The sequence below is a fragment of the Bos javanicus genome, chromosome 29 (assembly GCF_032452875.1).
Source record: "Bos javanicus breed banteng chromosome 29, ARS-OSU_banteng_1.0, whole genome shotgun sequence".
NCBI lineage: Eukaryota > Metazoa > Chordata > Mammalia > Artiodactyla > Bovidae > Bos > Bos javanicus.
In genome coordinates this window covers 26480349-26502252 of record NC_083896.1, presented here as the reverse complement: position 1 = coordinate 26502252, position 21904 = coordinate 26480349, and the positions used below count along the sequence as shown (strand labels likewise).

General features: G+C 38.7%; 1 protein-coding gene across 2 annotated transcripts in view; it reads right to left on the bottom strand.

Annotated features, from left to right (window-relative positions):
• Positions 1-6627: 6627 nt before the first annotated feature.
• The window catches only part of TSG101 (tumor susceptibility 101), a 41723-nt gene continuing 26446 nt past the window's right edge, over positions 6628-21904 (bottom strand). For both annotated transcript variants that reach the window (XM_061406245.1, XM_061406244.1), the window contains 3 exons: positions 9899-10101; positions 8426-8665; positions 6628-6970 (listed from right to left, as the gene is read on the bottom strand). In XM_061406245.1, the coding sequence (XP_061262229.1) occupies positions 6881-6970; positions 8426-8665; positions 9899-10101 (533 nt within the window). In that variant the 3' untranslated portion in view covers positions 6628-6880. The remainder of the gene's footprint in view (positions 6971-8425; positions 8666-9898; positions 10102-21904) is intronic.

The window sequence follows — 21904 nt, the reverse complement described above, 5'->3', positions numbered from 1 at the left end:
CACTTAATTCTAATAAAATACAGAAACTTTGCTCCATTATAGCTCCAGTATCTCACCACTTTTGTGTTGTTTTATATGTCTATATGTATTAAAAATGTAATAAAGTGTTACAATTGCTTTATATAATCTTAAGTCTTTTGTAGAAGCTAATAGAAAAAATGTAGTTTTTTTTATATTAACTTTTTCATTTTTTGGTATTCATTTCTTTGTCTAGATATGAGTTACTGTCTGGTGTCACTTCTGTGCTCTACTAGTGTCTTTCCCTTCCTGCTTTGGATTGCTGTTGTCAAATACCTTCTGTATCTTGTAGGCCCCAAAATAAATTTTATAGTTTTATGCAGCTGTGTTTTAAATAAAAGAGGTATGTGTATACATTTTCTGCTAGACACATCTACCACCTCCAATAAGGCCTTTTTTCTATATTTTATAAGACCTTTATCTTTTTCCTGTACTACTGCACTGGCTGTAGGAACTCCAGTAAAATGTTAAATATAAACAGTGATAGTGGGTATCTTTGTCTTGTTCTTGGTTGCAATGGAAATCCTTCTAATTTTTATTCATTATTTGTGATGCTTGTTTTGGATTTTTGATACCTTTTCAGGTTGTTTCCTTTTCTCCCTAGATTGTTGAAATTTACTTTTATTAAACTCAATTCATTTGGAATTTCATCAGGTTTTTCTACAACTCCAATGATCTTTTTCTTTAAATCTCATATGGTGTGATATATTAATAGACTTTCTGATATTGAACCATCTTTGCATTTCTGGGTAAAACTTTCTTGGTCATGAACTATTTTTCAAAAACCCCACTTATTTGTAATATTTTATTTAGTATGTGTTTATCTGTGTAAATAATATTTACTATTTTTCATGTGCTCTTTGCTCAGTTTTGGTGTCAAGGTTTTACTATGTCCCCACCAAAAGTTTTTTCCTATTATCTAATCAAATAGGTTGACTGAGATAAGAATGAACTGTTCTTGAAATTTTGATAAAACAATTCGAAGGGTGAAGGGCTAGATTTGTGATAAAACTTCATCAATGTAATTTGTTCAGATTTTCCATTCTTAAGTCATTTGAGGTTATTTTTTGAGTTGTCCCTTTTGTCCAAGGTTTAAAATATACTGGCACGTGTTTTATGAGTTTTTAAACCTCTATTGTATCTGTCCTGACCTCTTCTGTTTCCTATTTGTTGGGGATGTTGTGCCCTAGTATTGCTAGTTATTTTTCTAATTTATTAGTCCTCCTCTCCCTAAGAATTAGCTATTTTATTGATACTGGTGTTTTTAATCTTACCACTTTCAGCTCATTTATAAAAACTTCCTTTTACTTTATGATTAATACTCAATCTTTCTTGTTTAAAAAATGCATTTAAGAATATAAACTTTAACAGTACCACATTTTGTTTTGTGGTACTTTTACTATCAGTTATAAACATTTTGTAACTCCTAGTTTTCTCTTTGATTCAGTGAGTCATTTAAGAGTATGCTTTTAGCCTTGAAGCATTTTAAAATGTGTTATATTGTGGTTGATTCTAACTTAGCTGAATTGAGATCACAGAAATGTGGGTTAACATTCACCTTCTAAAATCTGTTAAGGCTTACACTGTGACCCAGGTAACAGACAGTCTTTATAAATGTTATGTATTTGGGGGAGGGGGATGGACTTAATTGTATCATCTTTCTGTATCCATTCACACTTACTGACTTTACTATTTAGTTTTACTAAATTACTAATTTTTAATGATCTGTCAACCTCTGATAAAAGTAGTTAATCAAATCCATTTAGCATTTCCTAGTTTTTTTTCCAATATATTTTGAGGGCATTTCATGAGTTGTGTCTTGGTTCATTATTATTATATACTGTTGGATTGTTTCATATTTTGTTACATAGTACTCATCCTTATTAATACTTTTTTATTGTTGAAAATTCTCTTTTGTCTTCCATTACTACATCTCCACTAACCTTTTGGCTAATAATTACCACTTTTTAAACTCAAGAAAAAAACCCTGATAAAATAACGTTTAAAACATCAGACTGTGTCAAGTTGTTTGCCTTGTCTAGAGGGGCAGTCATATTCCATGTTTAGTTGTTTCTGTTTCCCTTTCAGCTAAGCTTTTGATCTAAATGGATTATTCCTGACAAATATTATTTCAAAGACTTCACAAAGGAATATTATTTCTTAAATGTTTTATGGAATGAATGGATATGTTTTTGCACAAGAGGCTAAGAGGAGTAGCAACAAAAGTTTTTCATAATTTATTCTTATTGGGTAAATATTGTTGAAACTATGGTACACAGCTGGAGCTGGATAGAGAACTATGTTTTTTTCCTCCATGAAACATCAGACTTATCAGTTTTAATTTAGATAAGTGTAAAAAAGTTTATCATTTAAGATGAGAACTTTTTCTGTCAGTGGCTATCTTAACTTTGTAGCGTGGAAATTAAAAGCATTTCCCCCAAAACTCTTGTTACTGGGAGCAGCTTGTCACCGAGCAGTGATCTGGCCACTGCTCCTGCTCCTTTCTGGAGAAGGTGATGGCACCCTACTCCAGTACTCTTGCCTGGAAAATCCCATGGACAGAGGAGCCTGGTAGGCTTCAGTCCATGGGGTCGCGAAGAGTCGGACACGACTGAGCGACTTCACTTTGACTTTTCACTTTCATGTACTGGAGAAGGAAATGGCAACCCACTCCAGTGTTCTTGCCTGGAGAATCCCAGGGACAGGGGAGCCTGGTGGGCTGCCGTCTATGGGGTCACATCGAGTCGGACACAAATGAAGCGACTTAGCAGCAGCAGCAGCAGCCTGCTCCTTTCTGTTTCTTGACTGGGCAGAGGCTTGGTGTCCAGTCTGAAAGCTGTTGTGGTTTTTGACCTTTTAGAGCACAGAGACTGGAGTGGTAAGCCCAAAAATGCCACTGAGCTATGCACGCACTCTGAAATATATTTAGACTATATTGATCATATATTTAATCACAAAATACCTCTTGAGTGGGGGAAAAAGGACTTTTATCCTACTTTAGGCCCTTGAGTAGTGTTTAAAATTTTAGCAAATTATTTTTATAATAAAATAACTTACCAGAAATACAGGTTTGAAAAAAAATGAGAATGTTACCATAATCCTGCATATGTATGATTAAGAGTATACGGCTTTCTTATTAACACAGCACGAAACAAAATGTAGTTTATATTTAACTTGGGATACTCTAGTTCAGAAAGGTCAGAAATAATTCAGTTAACATGAATTCTATTTCATGGAGAAAATTAAAGGGAAGAGGAGGAAGGGGTGCTAATATGATAGCAGTCCTTATTACCATCTTAGTTTCTTCTGGCTAAGAACCCTTGAAATCTAATACAAACCCTGGCTATGGAAAAGAACTTGAAGTGATAAAAGGTAAAACTTATAGTTGGCCATTTCAAACTGTCCCTTTTTTGTTTGGTGTCTCTCTGCCAAGAGGATCAAATTGTAGGCTCCATCCCTGAAGATTTACATTTAGCTGATTTGGGATAGGACTTAGACATCTGAATTTGTTGAGTTTTGCTAAAAATTCCTAGTTGTAAACCTCTCAGGGCAATTGTAACAGTTTTGCTAAGGTTTTTTAAAAAAAGCAAAACACTTGTTATATATAACACTATGTAATAAATGGATTTGGGGGTATCTTTTCCTTAGTTTCTGTGTGAATTGGGGTGAACATTACTGGGGTCTCTCTGAAGGATCTAAACTCAGATAAAGGAACTGATACAGATCTGAGTAGTAGGGCAATGTCCACAAAGAAGTGGTTGTCAGGGCAATATGTTAGTTTTTCATCTTCAGTACCTTGGAAGTTAGCTATAAGGCTGAATTGTGCCACAGGGATGAGATTTGGGTCCCTTAAGTACACGTTGTTGTGTCTCCGATACTTTTTTTTCATTAGCACTTTTTATTTTTGTGTGATCATATTCACCAGATAATAAACTCTTAAGCAGTCAGGGACTAAGTCTTTCTTGCTCCTTTCTGAACCTAACCCAGTGTATACCATATTGTAGGCACCTATTTGTTAAATTCTTGTTTAAAAGAATATATTTTTAAATTGTTGCTATAAATTCTTTACTGTTAATAGTAAAATTGATTTCACATTAATTTCTAGGTCTCGTAACTCTCACTTATCCTCATAACTCTTTTCTACCTTAAATAACCAAGTCCTGTAAGAAATTCCTAGGAAAAATTACTGATGGAAACAATTCAGATTTGTGGCATTGTCAGGCTGCCACATATTGACGTTCAAAGACACATATAGTGTACAGAAAGGGAGCCCTCTCTTGGGTCCCAGCTAGTCATGTACTTATGTTCATTTCTTCCAAATCTACAGTGGCTGTGAGATGATTAAAAAGAAATGGGGTGCTGCCCTATCTGTGCTGATATAACAGCAAGTATTCTGAACAGTCTTAGGAGTGCATCCAGTTTCCAACATGAATAAGGTAGGATGTTTATGTTTGAAAAAATGTGTATCATCAACATAAAATGAGATCAAAGAGCATTTATGGGGGATAATTCCTGAAGTTGATTCTGTGGAAGCACCTCTTCCTATAATATATTCTTTACTGCTGTTGAAGAGAGACAAAGGGATGGGTGGTAGAGGAGGAAGAGACCTACCTTTGTAGACCTTTCTCCTGGCCTAGTGTGGTATGTCTTACTATATCTGATTAGATGAAAGTAAGTCTTATTGCATCTTTGTTATTTAACTAAGTAAACTAGCTCTATAAATATCTAGTAACATTGGGAACCACTGTGTGGGTAGGTCTTGTACTATTTTGAGTTGTTATCTAAACGTTTTCAATTGGTCCAAGAAGAGACCTAAGAAATCAGCACTGGTCACAAAGATATCAGCAGTTAAGTCTCCTGGGGCGGGGGAAGTTGGGGCCCAGGTATGAAGCCTCCGCTAGTCTGAATGGGAGAGGGTAAAGTAAAATAGAATTAAATCACTGGGAATAAAGTAACAGAAGTTTTAAAGTAGTTCCTTATAGGAAGTGGACTGTGGGCAAGGAGATAGGAAAAGAAGGGTAGGTCCCAGCAAACATGGCAAGAGGTTGGGGCCTGTGTGGAAAGATGGCAGATGAATCTGAACAATAAATGTCTAGTCATCTGTTTTAAACTATTCTTTCCTGGTGGTCTTTTTTTCTGCCACAATTCATACTACAAATCTGTTAAATACTATTCACCCAGCAACTGGTGTTTCTCATATTGCAGACCTTTGTTAGAAGAAAAGAAAAAGGAATACTTTTTAAGTCTTTACTCTCAGGGCCACTACTGAATAAATGAAGACTATACCTAGTGTTCCATGTGTCCTGGAGAGAATGGCACTACAGACCTCGTAAAGGTAAAGCTGACCCCTGAAGATGAGGCCCATTTGAAAGAGACTGCAGAAACTCTTTGGGAAATTCAAAAGGAGCTCAAGCTTTTAAGTTACTTAAAACTACTATTCTGAAGTTATTGAAAAAGAGAGGGTAGTTACAGGCTTACATATGTCAAACTTCTGAATAAACCTGAATTCCTAAAAGTTGGAAAAAACGGGGGCAGAGTGAGTCCTCTATTTAGCCCTCAGCTCTTTTAGTTATCATCCAACATTTGGAGGCAAATCCCTAAATGACTGCATCACAGAAGGTGTTTTAGTGCCTCTGATACACCAGTACTTGCCTTGTGTATTATATATGTAGTAGCCATTTGGTCCAAAAGGATGTTACAATGTATGTTTACTGTGTTAGAAACTGATGCTTTTCATCAAGTTTATGCTAATTATTTTGTTTTGGCTGGCTGATATATCCATGTTCATTTATATGCTGTAATAAAGCTGTAACTTCCTCTACCATGTAAAAATAAAAGTGTATTTACCCAAAAATAACTCATATAAATGTCAGCTTCAATCCTGACACTGAATTAAACCTTGTTAGTTTTTATTCTGATAATTTTTACAAGTGGATTTTAATTTTTTAAGATTTAAACTATAAATTCTTCAGTGATGAGACGAAATTGGTCTTTCTTCTCTTGGGAAAGATTGCTTCACACCCTACATACCTTAAAAGTATCTTAAATTAGAACGTTCGTTTCTTTAGAACCTGCCAGCTCTCACCTGACAGAGAACACTGTTCTGCTGGGTTACCTCTATGGGACATATGGGACATATGGTATGGGTGACCACGGTCTTACCCAGAGTCACTCACCAGGGAGACTGGCTGCAAATGACAGTAAGTGCAGACAGGCAGTGTACACTGTACCTTCCTCCTCAGCTGTGGCCAGGGCATCCTGCTGAGTTAACATAAACTCTCAGATGTGTAGCTTGGCACTGGCCACTGTGCTACTTTCATGATGAAAACAGTTATGGTTCTGTCAGGTCTGAAAAGGAAAAAAACTACACAGAATTGGCAGGAGGATATGAGGACCTTTCACAGAAAAAGTCATTCAAATCCAAACATCTGAACATTTAGATTTCTATGTATTATATCCCATATTGAGTGGAATCCACTTTATATGCTAGAGAATAATACTAAATTTCAACTCATGTTGGATATTATACTTTGCTAAATTAGAAGCTGAACTTTACTAAGGTTTCACTTATTTTGTTTCATATATTCTGTTCAGTAAAGAAGAGAAAAATTATGCAACAAATTTTATTTAGCATAGTCAGTCCCAACATTCAGCACAAAAAGAGTTTACAGAGGATAGAAAGTGCATTAATAAAAGCCAGTCTTTACCAAAAGAAAACAGAAAATATATTATTGATTCAAAATATTTTACACTTGAATGATAAACTGCAATAACTTATTTTGGGCACCTACTGATATAAGAGAAAGGAAGAGAAGAAAAGAATACTTTAGAAGAGTTCAGTCTCCATCTGGTATCAGAGAAGTCAGTAGAGGTCACTGAGACCGGCAGTCTTTCTTGCTTTCTGCATTAGTGCCCTCAGCTGGAACTGTTTACGGGACAGAAGACGTACATGCTGTGAGGGGGAAGAAGTCAAACAGTTTAGACTAGCCCTTATCCAGGTCCAGGCGTAAACTAGCAGACAGTTTGTAACCTAGTGGGAGTTAGGAACCCTAAACTCATCAACATTCCTTTGGAGCCCAATACTACATTTTATGTGGCTGTAACCTCACCGGATTGATGCTGGCAGGCTGTGTTAAGGAACCTGTGGAGGCTTTCCTGGTGACTCAGATGGTAAAGAATCTGCCTGCAGTGCAGGAGAAACGTGTTCAATCCTTGGGACAGGAAGATCTCCTGGAGAAGAGAATGGCTACCCACTCCAAAACCCTAGCCTGGAGAATTCCATGGACAGAAGAGCCTGACGGGCTACAGCCCACGAAGTCGCAAAGAGTTGGCAACAACTGATCAACTAACACACTTGTACTCAGGAAAGTAGTCTTCTGAGACCCTACAATGTGTCACAGGGAAAGCACCCCCATGCAGGATCTGGCTCAGTTCAAGCTACATCTTGAGACAACCAAGATGCCAGGGAAACTTGTACTGTGATCCTAACAAAAGTTAACAAAAAACTTTTAGAACTGACTGACTGTCACTACTTAGCTAAAAAAGGGGAAGTGCAGGGATGAGTAGCACCAGGCCACCTTTGGTCCAGTGCCCAGCAACAGCATCCTTTCCTCACCTCTCCATGTTTATCTTGGCCTCAGTTATGCCACCCAAGCAGAGGACAGCGTACAGAAGGGAGCCCTCTCTTGGGTCCCAGCTGTTCATATGCTTCTACCAGGTCCAAGAGTGGTTTGGCCATACACTCACAGTGAGACAGGCAGGGTCAGCAGGCAACCTGACCAGCCTCGCAGGCACACTGAAGCCTCAGAAGCAGCTGTACTGAATATCCAAAGGGTGGCTGTTATCCCTAAAGCCATGCTCTTCATGACCCAACAGAGAACAGTAGCCAAACTTGGCTTACAGATCTTCCACGTCTGTATGGTAGCATTAAGCCTGGAATCATTTAGAAGGGCTCTACTGCTAGCAGGGCAAGCCCCATACTCTACAAGGGGAAAGAGGTATAAAAGTATGCAAGTCTAAGAAAATTAACAGAGGGAAAAAAGAAAGCAACAAGGATGGCGCAGTCAATGATCTTAATTTGGATGGTGTGACCTGAAAGAATGGAAATCTGACTGTGCCTGCGATCCACCCGGGTGCAGCAGTAAGAATTACATTCAGCTTGATGCCGCCTTGGGGCAGGAACTGCAGCCACCAAGCCCACTTTTCTTCCCATACTCAGATTATCCTCAGTCCTCTCTGCAGGTGGGAAGACACTGCTCATAGCCATTTACCCCACCTGCTCGCTTTTGGAAAGAAAAAGAATTTTAACTCATCCCCTACAGACAAACCCTCTTGATTTGTGGTTTTCAGCAACAGTGGTTCTAAAACATGTTCCGAAACTCTGGAAAGCAGAGTGAAGAAGACATACCTTTAGGAAGACATCTAAGTCTATGACTCCCCGCCTCAAGGCTTCTCCCAGGTAAAAAATAGTGTCTTCAATAGCATTTTCCTCTGCATACAGATTTAGGATCTGTTTGTATAGTGGGGCTGTGGGAATGATAACTTCATCAATATCATTGTTTTCAGACTGATTTTCCATTTTCTCCAGAGCAGAACTGAGTTCTTCATCCTTCTTTCTCAAAAGTTCTATGTTTTTATCAACCTCAGCCTGAAAACAGAACAGTCCAAGCATGATGATTTTACACTAATTGTAATTATCCATTTGTCAGACATCTACAACTCAACTTCATACAAGCAGACTTGCTAATAAAACAATGCTTAAACAACTCATGGATGAGATTCATGTTTCAAATACAACACATTTCAAAGTTAGAGGATAAGGTGTGCTCTAACATGCTAAGTGCAGACAGGAGATGCTAAGCTGAGCACTTTTGGCGGCAGTGATAAGCCTGTCACTTACCAGTGATAAATACTGCAAACTAAGCCATCACACAAGACACTTTCCAGAGGAGGTTTCTTAAAATCATAAAAGAAGCCCTTCTTTCAAAACAAGTGGACATCTGCCCCAGAGGAAGAACTTTCCCCAGTCTATACAGACAATTCAATGCACAGAACCCCACAAACACTTGAATCTTAGTCCCAAGATATAGCAGGTGGTGGCTGCAGGCTCTGAATTGTACGGGTGCCACTTCCCTCATTTGAAAATAGCTGACTGTCAAAAAGCGCGTTTTACACCCCAGAACCATTTATTAGACTAACGTGTACATACCAATCACTTTCTCCAAAGCCCTCAAACACTCAATAAACTCTCTATCCTTTCATCAAAAATGCACACTTACTGGAACAGATTCTCCCTCACAAGAATGAAAGTGAAGAGTGAAGCTGGTGTTCAAATTAAGCTAGTGCCTCTACATCTTTAAACAAAAGAAGGCACAGGGCTGACTTCTACTGACTCTTCAGGGCACAGCAGTCTGATAAAAATGTGAGAAGGCTGAAGAGCTAAAGGTTGCATACCAAAGATACTTTACATATAGTTCAAACAATGTTTGGAAACAAAAAAGAACTGATCCTTAAGTCTGCACCCCAGGTGTGCAGATCTTTATCATGGCTTAGAACTCTCTCAAATTCTTATTTCTGGATTAACCGTCTGGTAACATCAACACTCAAACAGTCCTCCTATGGGTCAAAACATTATCCCTCAGCGTGAAGGTGCAGGCGAAAAATCCTCTAAAATACATCCACTTCCCAGTCAAAGAATGTACTTCAACCACAGGCTCTGTTCTTTAACAAGCTATGTATAGGAGCTATGTTCAAGTGCTTAAAGACTGTGTACAATCGTTTGAACTCTAATACCCACAGTACCCAGGGTAGCCATAGTACATACAGGAAACTTTGCCATAGCTACAATTAAGATAGTGCAGTTATGCAATGAGTTACTTACTACTTCTTGATCTAAACGGTTAACCATCTCCTCGAGTTTCTGGTGACCTTTTTTCAGGTCTTCCTCTGTTCGTTTCAAGGCGTTGAGTTCTGCCTGGGCACGATCCATCTCCTCCTTCATCCGCCATCTCAGTTTGTCGCTGACCGCTGAGATGAGAGAGGCTCGGATAGTGTCCTCACTGATTGTGCCATCCCTACTGGGACCTGCAGGCGGAAAAGGCAGAACGCTTGCTTACTTCCCAACCTCTCTCTATTCCTTTCACGGGAATCATCACAGAACAGGACAAAATACGAGTCAACACTTTAAAAGTGTGAGGAAAGAAAATGTTGTATGCTGCAACTTCATTAAACATAACATTAGAACAGGAGCTGATTCAGAAATACTCTCCCCATGAGAGGTTACTTCTTGTTGTTCAGTCACTAAGTCGTGTCCAGCTCTTTGCAATCCCATGGGACTGCAGCATGGGAGGCTGCAGTGGACGCTCCTCTGTCCTCCACTATCTCCTAGAGTTTGCTCAAATTCATGTCCACTGAGATGGTGATGCTAACCATCTTATCCACTGCTGCCTGCTTCTCCTTTTGCCTCAATCTTTCCCAGCATCAGGGTCTTTTCCAATGAGTTGGTTCTTCACAAAAGGTGGCTAAAGTATTGGAGATTCAGCATCAGTCCTTCCAATGAATATTCAGGGTTGATTTCCTTTAGGATTGACTGGTTTGACCTCCCTGCAGTCCAAGGGACTTTCAAGTCTTCTCCAGTACTACAATTTGAGATTACTGTTTATCCGTATTTACCCACTTTCTTGGCTTACAGCCCAAACAATTAGCTATTTTCTCAATGAGACAGAGGCTCATCGAGAGCCTCTACAGATTACAAAGATCCCTAAATCTCCAACAAATGGAACAACAAATTTATAACAAGGAAAAACATCTGATTCAGGTCAAGTCCATTCTCAGGCTTTACTGCTAAGCTGAAGGGAAAAGATACCACCCACTCTAGAGGCCATTAAGATTGAGAATGGGCAGTTTCCTTAAACTAATGTACAGGTTAATACGGCTTCCTTTCTGTACGATGTTTATTCCTTTGCCAAAAGAACAGGAAAGAACAGATGTTACTGGTTTCAAAAATAGAGTCTAAGTCTACAGTTCTGTTTCCCCCCCTTTTTTGTTTCTACCACAGAAGAACTGTTTTTTTGTGACTTGGGTTCTATTCTTCTTGCAAGTGAAAATGAGCAAAAACAGTATCTCCCATGGCCAGGTTTCCCTGAGGAGTGTCCTTCGTCCATCTGTGCTAAGGACACTGCATGTATACGGTAAAAGGAAAAGCCCACCATGAGACTCTCCTGCTAAGTCTCCCTCTTTCCTGTTAGGAACGTCCTGCTAAGAAGCACCCAAACAGCACCCATACTCCAGCATTTACAAAGAGGCAATTGATATTTTTGATTATTACCACATAAATCCATATATGCTTTTCAGAATTTACTTCCAATTTTATAGAAGTATGTCAGCTTATTATTTCACATTTCTGAGAAGCAAAACTATTAACTTTCAGATGTGTGCTTTGGAATTCAGAGTTGTAAAGCCAGAGGGTAACTTGAGGTCTTATTTTTCATATCCCTGACCTCTTAATACCTGACTTTTCCAAAGCATTCTCATCAATTTACAGTTACTGTATCATCTCTGGGCTCATTCCCCTCAAATTTTCCCATAATCTTCCTCAGTGACCACTTCTCTATTCACATCCTCTTGTATAGACACCTCTTAGCAGCCTCCCAGAATTCACCAATTCATATCTCCACTTATTCCTTCTCGTACCTTTGACCTCTTGCTTCTTCCACTCCTGTTTCCCATGAGTACCTCCCCTCAGTCCTAACTTCTTGCCCATCTCTTAGTCCTGAACACAGGCTGCCTGCCATGACAGCCTCTCTCTCATTGTGTCAGATCACCAGGCATCTTCCAAAGGCCTTGTCTGCCATAACATAAACTAAAATCTTGATCCTTTGGATTCTTTCCTAAAGCCCTAAGCCCTCTTTTACCATCTTCTCATAAAAGAAAAAACAAAAACAAAAGTCCTCAGAACATGTTCAAAGACTGAAACTACCAGATGGGAGTCTTCCACTCTCTTCTCCCATTCTGCTTTGGAACAAGAATCCTAATCCTTTAATTATGTACCTGACTCCTCACTATTCAAAAGCACTCACTTCCCTTTCTCAGGAAGACAACCTGCTTTCCTCTCAGTATGACTTAAAGATTTAGCTGTTTTAGACAAAACATTTTTGACCTAAATTAATGTCAATCTCCCAAGACAATAGAAATAAAAACGAAAATAAGCAAATGGGACCTAATCAAACTTACAAGCCTTTGCACAGCAAAGGAAATCATAAACCAAATGAAAAGACAACCCACAGAATAAGAGAAAATATTTGCAAATGATGAGCGCGATGAGGGCTTAAATTTCCAAAATATACAAACAGCTCATCCACCTTGACAATAAAAAAACAATCCAATTGAAAAATGGGCAGAAGACCTAAGTAGACATTTCTCCAAAGAAGAATAAAGATGGTCAATAGGCACGTGAAAAGATGCTCAACATCGCTAATTATTATAGAGAAATGAAAAAACTACAATGAGGTATCACCCCACACCAGTCAAATTAAAAAGTCTACTAATTACAAATGCTAGAGAGGGTATGCAGAAAATGGAAACCCCCTACACGGTTGGTGGGAGTGTAAGTTGGTGTAGCCACTGTGGAAAACAGCTTGAAGGTTCCTCAGAAAACTAAAACTAGAATTACCATATGATCCAGCAATTCCACTCCTGGGCATATACCTGGAAAAAATTATAGTTTAAAAAAAAACATATACCCCAATGCTCACAGCAGCACTACTTACAACAGTCACGACATGGAAGCAACCTAAATGCTCATCAACATTGTATGATGATACATACATACATACATACATACATACATACATAAAGAGGATACAGTGTATATATACAACAATACCACTCAGCCACAAAAGAACTAAATAATGCCATCTGCAGCAACATGGACCCAATGAGAGGTTCACACGAAGTGAAGTCAGAAAGAGAAAGACAAACACCAGATGGCAGTACTTACATCTCACATGTGACACAAATGAACCTATCAATGAAACACAATCAGTGACAGAGAGCAGACCGGTGGCTGCCAAGGAGGCGGGTGGGGGAGAGACGCTTGAGAGTTTGGGGTTAGCAGACACCAACTGGGGACGTCCTACTGCGAAGCTCAGGACATTATATTCAACATCCTGTGACAGAGCATCATGGGAAAGAAAATGAACAACGTGTGTATATGCATGCATAACAGTCATTTTGCTGAACAGCAGCAATTAACACTATAAACCAACTCTACTTCAATTTTTAAAGAAGACTTTAAGAAAAAAAGACTTTATTTGGACAGAATTTATGCCAAATCAAAATCTCTAGTTTTTCACATTGCATTAATTTATTTAAGTCCTAAGTGACAGCAAAAAAGGGTACAACAGTTTAGAATTTTGTGCTCAAAAGGTGATTTACAAAATAATGACTAGTAGAGATGGTACTTCACTAAGCCCTCATTTTATGATAGATGCATTAACAATAGGAATTTTAAAACTTTTTTCTGAAAGAACTTTCTTATTACGCCCATCTGAAACGTTACTATGATTCCTGTGAGATACAACAAAACTATTCCGAGAGATTAGGAACCCAAATGATATGAATATGGTTAGGCATTCAAACATGTGGTCAATCACATGCTGTCAAAGTGCCCCAATCATCTGTGCAGAAATGATCTGAACTAGTACAAACTTAAGGGTCTTCTTGGAACTAGTCTGGATGTTTTACACATAGACACATCAACAAACTTTGGTAAAATTATTATATTAAAATGGATCAAGTTATACTGATGCTAAATTTTCAAAGCCCAATTAAAAAACTTTAAGTCCTGGAATTTATATTGTTTCTCTTATAAAATACATTAGGGCAAATGAAATGCTACCGTACAGGACCAAATAAGTCCTTTGAAATAACTCTCCAGCTAAAGCCACTAACATTCAAGATGAGAAGGAAGCTGAGGCAGCAGTCACTTGGCTTTCAAGAAAGGTCACAGTTCACCCGAGGAGCCTAGAAATGCCAAGGCTAGACCTAGTCCTCTCCCTTATCACACAGAGACATGTACAGTATATCTGAACATTTTAAGATATGTTCAATATATGTGAACATTTTAACATCCATCAACTTTCTAAATAGAAGAAATGAATTGTAATTAAGTTATGAAATGTGAACACCAAGAGAAAAGCCCAGATTAAAGTTCAAAATTAAATGAACCATGACAAAGAGATTGTTTATGGGGGGTGGGAGGGAGCTTCTAGAGGGAGGGGATATATACACACAGTGATGACTGATACACGATGTATAGCAGAAACCAGCACAATGTAGAGCAATATTCCTATTAAAAATGGAAAATAATAAAATACATTTAAAAAAAGATTGTTTATATAAACAAGGAAGAAAAAAGTTTGGTAGAAAATTCTTTTCTTCTTCCTGATTACGTTTCAAAAAATCTTTTTTTCTTCTCAAATGTCTTAAGAGAAATTTTAATTTCTGTTATAATGAGCCTTGGATTAATAAGAGTTTATGGCAAACTGCCAAACCTCAAGTCCCTACACATTGACCTTTACTCATGCAGAATCAGATTTCAGACGTGCCTTTCTACAACTCCAGATTAGCAGCAATTGAAAAGGTAACACAGATTTTGAGAAACAATCCTAAACAAAACTTCATTTAATTGTCAGATAGGATTCAATCACTAACCTTAATGCTTAAGAAGTGAGATAATTTTTCTACTATTAGGAAACCAATACGCTACTCAGTGAATCTGATAATTAATAATTTGGGCCTTCCTGATTTAGAACCATTTTTTAAACATTTAAAGATAATCAGTTTTATTTATCTCCTAACAATACTTACTGATGATCACTACTTTCTACAACTCAAAAAGAAGCTCATTAGAGAAAGAATCCATGGTAACCCCAAGGAAAAATACAAAATAACTAGTAACTTTTCTGACCTCACATCTAACCAGCAAAAGTGAGTCATTTGCCCCCCAGCATTTTTACTTCTGATGTTACCTGCTCAAGACTCACATAATCATCTTCAGTAATAATGGTATTTGTGCTACAGAGCAAATTACAGAGCCTAAGCAATCTGAAACAGCAGCTTACTGACCATCTACTCAGAAACTAGGTCAAGAGGACCCTGGGGATCACCGGATCAAGCCCATGTTAGTTCCTTTTATAATAAAAACAAAAAAACAGGTCGCTCTGAAACAGAAACATTTCAAACAACTATATGAGCAAAGTCACTCTGATTTATGCTATTAAACACAAATCAAGCAAATTCATTAAGCTGCTTACAAAGGGCTTTTTATTTATAGTCTATGAACAAGTAAGCTTCTAATACTTCTGGCCAGGCTCTGGGCAGGTCATGGAACTTTCTTCCAAAGAAATCAGGGGACCTTAATTTTTCTTTTTTAATCTTTTAAATACTATTAGAGCAATACTCTAAAGTTTCTATAACCACAACCAATGAGAAAAAAGGAAAACATGAGCAGGTTAACACTTCTTGAAAATAAACACAGCAGAAAAAAAGATTTAAATTAATTTACAGAACAGTTCAAGTATTCAAAAATGAAGGTTAAGTACAGACCTTATTAAAATACGATACCAAAGTACTATTTTAAAAAAATGGTGCTACTATCATAATAATGAAAGATACTACTGGCAAGGTTTGAGCACAAAGGCCAATTAATTTGAGGGACAGATTCCATCCTTAAAAAAATGGGTCAGAATCAGTCATTCCTTAAGATTATTTTGTGAAGGAGCACAATTAAAGTCTATAATACTAAAGAACAAAACCAGAGGTATCGTGCTCCATGATTTCAAACTATAGTACAAAGCTTTTCAGTAATCTAAACACTATGGTGCTGGGATAAAAACAGACACAAAGATTAATGGGACACAACAGACAGCCCAGAAATAAACCCACACTCACACGGTCAATTGATATCTCACAAAGGAGGCAAAAATACAGAACGGGAAAAAGACAGCCTCTTCAGTAAGTGGTTTTGGAAAGACTGGACAGCTTCATGTAAAAGAATCAAACTGAACTACTTTCTCACACTATATACAAAAATAAACTCAAAATGAATTAAATGTTTGTAAGACCTGAAACAAGACGCCTAGGAGAAAACACAGGCAATACTAGGGATGAAACATACAACATGACTAATGTAATCAACGGTGCTATATAGGAAAGCTGTTAAAGAGTAAATCCTAAAGAGTTCTTATTTTTTTTAGTATTTTTTTCCTTTTGTATCTATAGAAGATGGCAGATGTTCATTAAACTTACTGTGGTAATCATTTCATGATGTATGTAAGTCAAATCATTACACTGTACATTTTAAACTTATACAGTACTATATGTCAATTATATCTAAATACAACTGTAAGAAAGAAACTTTAAAAGAAAACATAGGCAGCATACTCTGTTTGACACTGGTCTTCACATTTTTTTGGATATGCTTCCTCAGGTAAGGGAAACTAAAGAAAAAAAAAGCACCTCCCCCCCAAAAAAACCCAAACGAAAAAACCAAATGGGACTACATCAAATTAAAAAAGCTTCTGATTAGCAAAAACTATCAACAAAACGAAAAGGCACCCTACTGAATGGAAGAAGATACCTGCAAATGATATATCTGATAAGGGGTTAAGATCCAAAATATACAAAGAACTCATACAACTCAGGATTAAAAAAGACAACCGGATAAAAAACGGGCAGAGGACCTCAACAGCCATTTCTCTGCAGAAGACATACAGATGCCGTGAAAAGTTCACCACCACTGGCCCTCAGGGCGCTGCAAGCAAAGCCAGAGTCAGAATGGCTGTTACCAAAAGGAGAACACGTGCTGGTGAGGATGCGGAGAAAAGGGAACCCTCGTACATCGCAAACTGGTGCATCCACTACAGAAAACACTATGGAGGTTCCTCAAAAAAATTAAAAATAAAACTACCATGTGACACAGCAATTCCACTTCTGGGTATTTTTCTGAAGAAAACAAAAACAATGATTCAAAACCATATATGCACCCTATGTATTGTAGCATCATTTACAATAGTCAAGATACGGAAGCAACCTCAGCATCCATCAACAGATGAATGGGTACCCCTCTTCAGCACATGTGACCACCTCCTCTGTCCTCACACAGGTCCAGGCCACCATCTCAGACCTGGAGTCTTTTAATGGCCTCTTCAAGGAGGCCACCGTTCCCTCCCAGGGTCTGGCACAGAGGTATCTGTTAGAACATCAATCAGATCAGGTCACTCCTCTGCTCCAAGCCTGCCCATGGCTCACCAGCTCACACAGAGGAAAAGCCATAGGCCTCAACCTGACCCACAGGGACTTAGTTGAGCCAGCTGTTTCCTCTCCAACCCCATCTCCCCACACACCCTTAACTAACACCACTGGCCTCGCTGCTGTTCCTTGAACCAGAAACATACTCCCACATCAAAGTATAAGGTGTAGAAGCCTTTTTCCAGGCTTGGAGAGAACTCTTCAAGCAGAGGTAACAGCAGTGAATAGATCTCCAGATCACCATACAAGCAAGCAGAGCACAGATGGGGTTGAAACAGCAAACCAGGGTGTTTGCTGCTCAGGGGGCTGCAGGAAGCCAGTGGTGTAAGCAAGGTGGATGTAAAGGAGGTGAGAAGAGGAGGCAGTCCTCCCCCTCCAGGTCTTCCTGTGCCCCTCTTCAATTTGAATGTTTCTAGATGGCATTCACCTGGGTATCTCCACCTGGCACACTGAGTATTTTCTGTAAGTTTGTTTCCTGTCCTCCCTCACTGGAATGCAAACTCCATGAAGGCAGTAAGTTACTTTGTGTTGTTCCCAGTGGGGTTCTTAGTCCTGGCATGTAGCAAGCACTCAGTAATTATACACTAAATGACCACATTAATAAATAACTGAAAAAACCCAAGGGCTTCCCTTGTGGCTCAGCTGGTAAAGAATCCGCCTGCAGTGCAGGAGACCTGGGTTCAATCCCTGGGTTGGGAAGATCCCCTACAGAAGGGAAAGGCTACCCACTCCAGTATTCTGGTCTGGAGAATTCCATGGACTGTAGAGTCCACAGGGTTGCAAAGAGCTGGACACGACTAAGCAACTGAGCAACTTTCATTTCACTTCAACTGAAAAAACAGATGAACAGATAAAGAAAAGGTGGTATGCGTATGTATGTGTGTGTTTGATGAACTGACAGTACATCCTCTAATGAACTTCATAAGGGAGCCGGTGTGTCGATGGACTTTCTTCACATGTATATTCAAAACGTGCAGAGGTTTCACTGAGTGGCACCATACTTTTCTGGGTACCATATGGGACCGCACTTCAGTAACATTCTTGAACATTTGCTTGATAAATCTTAAATCTTTCTTAATTTGCACTGTCATATCCAACAACTTCATCACTCCTAGACTGCCACCTGGGTGCACCTCCAGCATGCTGGAGTCTGATAGAGTGCTACATGTGAATCAAGGTGGGAGTGACTGGTCCATATCACGCCACTCTTTGCTATCCAACAGAGTTTGGCCTTCTCCATGGGAATGCCCTGCTGGGGACCAAAGCTTTTCAAGGTGCCTGTTTTTCAGCCCTGAAAACATACAAATGACCACATATTCATACCTGCTTCTGCTTTTTTCTGGGATCTGCTATTAGAACAAGCAAATACTAATGCTGTCTCCTAAACTTATTCTTTATAATTTGGTGATGGTCAAGTAGTTTTAAGCCTTTAAGATCAAGTTCTCTTATAGTTTTGGTAATGCCAACTTGGTAAAAGTTATATGCCCAGTCCTAATAAAAATGTTTGAGTCTTAAAGAAATATATACTTGAATCTGAAAAAACAGAAATTAAAAATTTTAAGATTTTTTTAGATATCAAGGAAAGTTCACCTTCCTTCTGATGTTTTGTTAATAAATAATGGGCCGAAAATCTCAGGAAAACCATCCAAATTCCTCATCTTTTCCCACTGATCTTCCAGTATAAAATGTTTTTGATAGTCAAGTGCAAAGATGACATCCAAAAAATAAACCTGATTTTACAAGAACTTCAAGGAAGAATTTAAGTTACAGATCATAATTTCTCCCTCATTAAATTATATAAATGTATTAAAATATCACTACAGTTGCCCAGACCTGATAGAAAAGCACCATCAAAAGGCTTTTCTTTATTCAACAGCTGCTGTCACTGTTTAGTCAATGCCCTCTGCTGCTGCTGCTAAGTCGCTTCAGTCGTGTCTGACTCTGTGCGACCCCATAGACGGCAGCCCACCAGGCTCCCCCGTCTCTGGGATTCTCCAGGCAAGAACACTGGAGTGGGTTGCCATTTCCTTCTCCAGTGACGAAAGTGAAAAGTTAAAGCGGAGCTGCTTAGTCGTGTCCGACCCTTAGTGACCCCATGGACTGCAGGCTACCAGGCTCCTCCGTCCATGGGAGTTTCCAGGCAAGAGTACTGGAGTGGGGTGCCATTTCCTTCTCCAAGTCAATGCCCTCAGTGACCATCAATCTCATGAATGTAGTTTTAAAGGTCAGGTTAGGCCAGAAGCTGTCTGAGAGGTAACCAAAAAGGTATAAAATGAGATGACAAAACAAATTCTCTTATTTTCTTTTAAATGGCGTTCAAAATCTACATGGAATGGAGTCAGAAAGAGCTGTTTTAAGTCCCAAGATCTGCATCAATCCTCAGTCTTCTGTATTATTTCAGAAGAGACTGCTATACAGAATGTAATTTCCCTCTTCCAGTAAGCAGCCTAACTAAGGTGACCTCTAAAAATGATGTGCTATTCACTTGACCCAGAAAACTCCACAAAATCCAGCAAACCAAGGAGTTCAAATCTTCATGTTCCCTTTAAGAACACTTGTGAAACTACCCAGGGCATTAAGCGTACGCATATCCAAAAAGCCACCAAGTATCTGAAGGATGTCACTCTACAGAAGCGACGTGTGCCATTCTGTCGTCAATAGTACAGTGGAGTTGGTAGGTGTGCACAGGCCAAACACTGGGGCTGGATGCAGGATTGACAGCCCAGAAAGAGTGCTGAATTTTCATTGCACATGCTCAAAAATGCAGAGAGTAAAGCTGAACTGAAGGGCTTAGATGTAGATTCTCTGCTCACTGAGGACATCCAGGTGAACAAAGCCCCCAAAATGCGGGGCAGGACTTACAGAGCTCACAGGGGGATCAAGCAGTACCTGAGCTCTCCCTGCCACACTGAGACGATCCTAACTGAAAAAGAACAGACTGTTCCAAAACCAGAAGAGGAGGTTGCACGGAAGAAAAAGATATCCCAGAAGAAATGGAAGAAACAAAAACTTACAGTCTGGGAATAAATGTTGCCAAAAAAAAAAAGCAAATAAAAGTGTTGGTTACATTAAAAAAAAGTAATCTCTATCATTCACTTCTATATTGTTCAATATTGCACAAGCATCCACACTAATAATAAGGTACGAGTTAATTAATGATGCCTTGAAACAAGTCTTTGTTTTATATCATAAGATCAAATCTTTAAACTATCAAGATCCACAAAAGATAAACAAACACATCAATTCTTTCTCATGCCTTAATAGTACAAATCCTGAGGACCACAGGCAGATTGAGAAAATGCTGACTACTTGTGAACTCTATATTCAAATGATACTTTTATGTTTCTGCTTTCCTTTATGACAATTTTGAAGTTCAAGAGTGTTTTTCACAATGTACTACTAAAATATGATGAAAAAAAATCAAGTAGACAAGCAACAAAGGGTAAAAAGCAACATACATTAATGGATATTCTAGATAATCATAGAATGATAAATTGTTTCTAGACTTTCTAAGAAAGTACTCTTAGAAATACAATAAAATATTGCTTTGATAACTTGTTCTAAAAACAAACAGTAGATTTAATTCAAAATATACCATTTTCCCCATATTCCTATTTCTTGTTATATGGATGTCATTTATTCTAAGCTATAAAATGCTTCATACCTATTGCATTGAAATAGGTTAACATAAAAGATCTTTGGAAACTTGGGTTCTCTACAAATCAGACACCATCATCCCAATGAGAAATAATATGGGGTTAACAAACAGCACTATTAATTTATTGATCATGCCTGAGCCCAAATGGAGAACCTAACAGGAATTAGTACGTTTTGCTTATTGGATTAAGGATCGCCCATCATCAGGTTTCTAACCCAAGCATTTAAATTACATGGTAGGACTTCCCTGGTGCTAAATGGATAAGAATCTGCCTGACAATGCAAAGGATACAGGTTTGATCCCTGGTCCAGGAAGATGCCACATGCTGCAGAGCAACTAAGCCAGTGAGTCACAACTACTGCACCTGTGCTCTACAGCCTGCGAGCGCAACCTCTGCGCCCACGACTAGCGAAGCCTGTGCACTCAAGCCTGTATTCCACAAGAAGCCACCGCAGTGAGAAGCCAGTGGCCACAAGGAAGGGCAGCCCCCGCTCACCACAACTAGACAAAGCCTGCACACAGTAATGAAGACCCAGCACAGTCAAACATAGATAAATAAAATCACACTGTAAAAAAAAAAAAAAGACCTGTATTACAAAAAACAAAACCAATGCCACTAGAATCTCAATAATTAGAATGTATCAATGACGAAAACAACTGAAGAAAACATTTTTGCTGGAGGGAGGGATATTTACAACAGATATCAGGATGGTTACAATCTATCAGAAAATGTAATAGAAAAATAAACTTCACAAGATCTATTGGGTTGGCCAAAAACGTCGTTCGGCTTTTCCCATTTTACAGAAAAACCTGTATGAACTTTCTAGATGTTCCACATGTTTGTATACGTGTGCAGGGTGGTGGTGAGAATAGATTGGTCAGGGTAGGCCTGACTACTCCCTGCAAAGGAAACAGGCA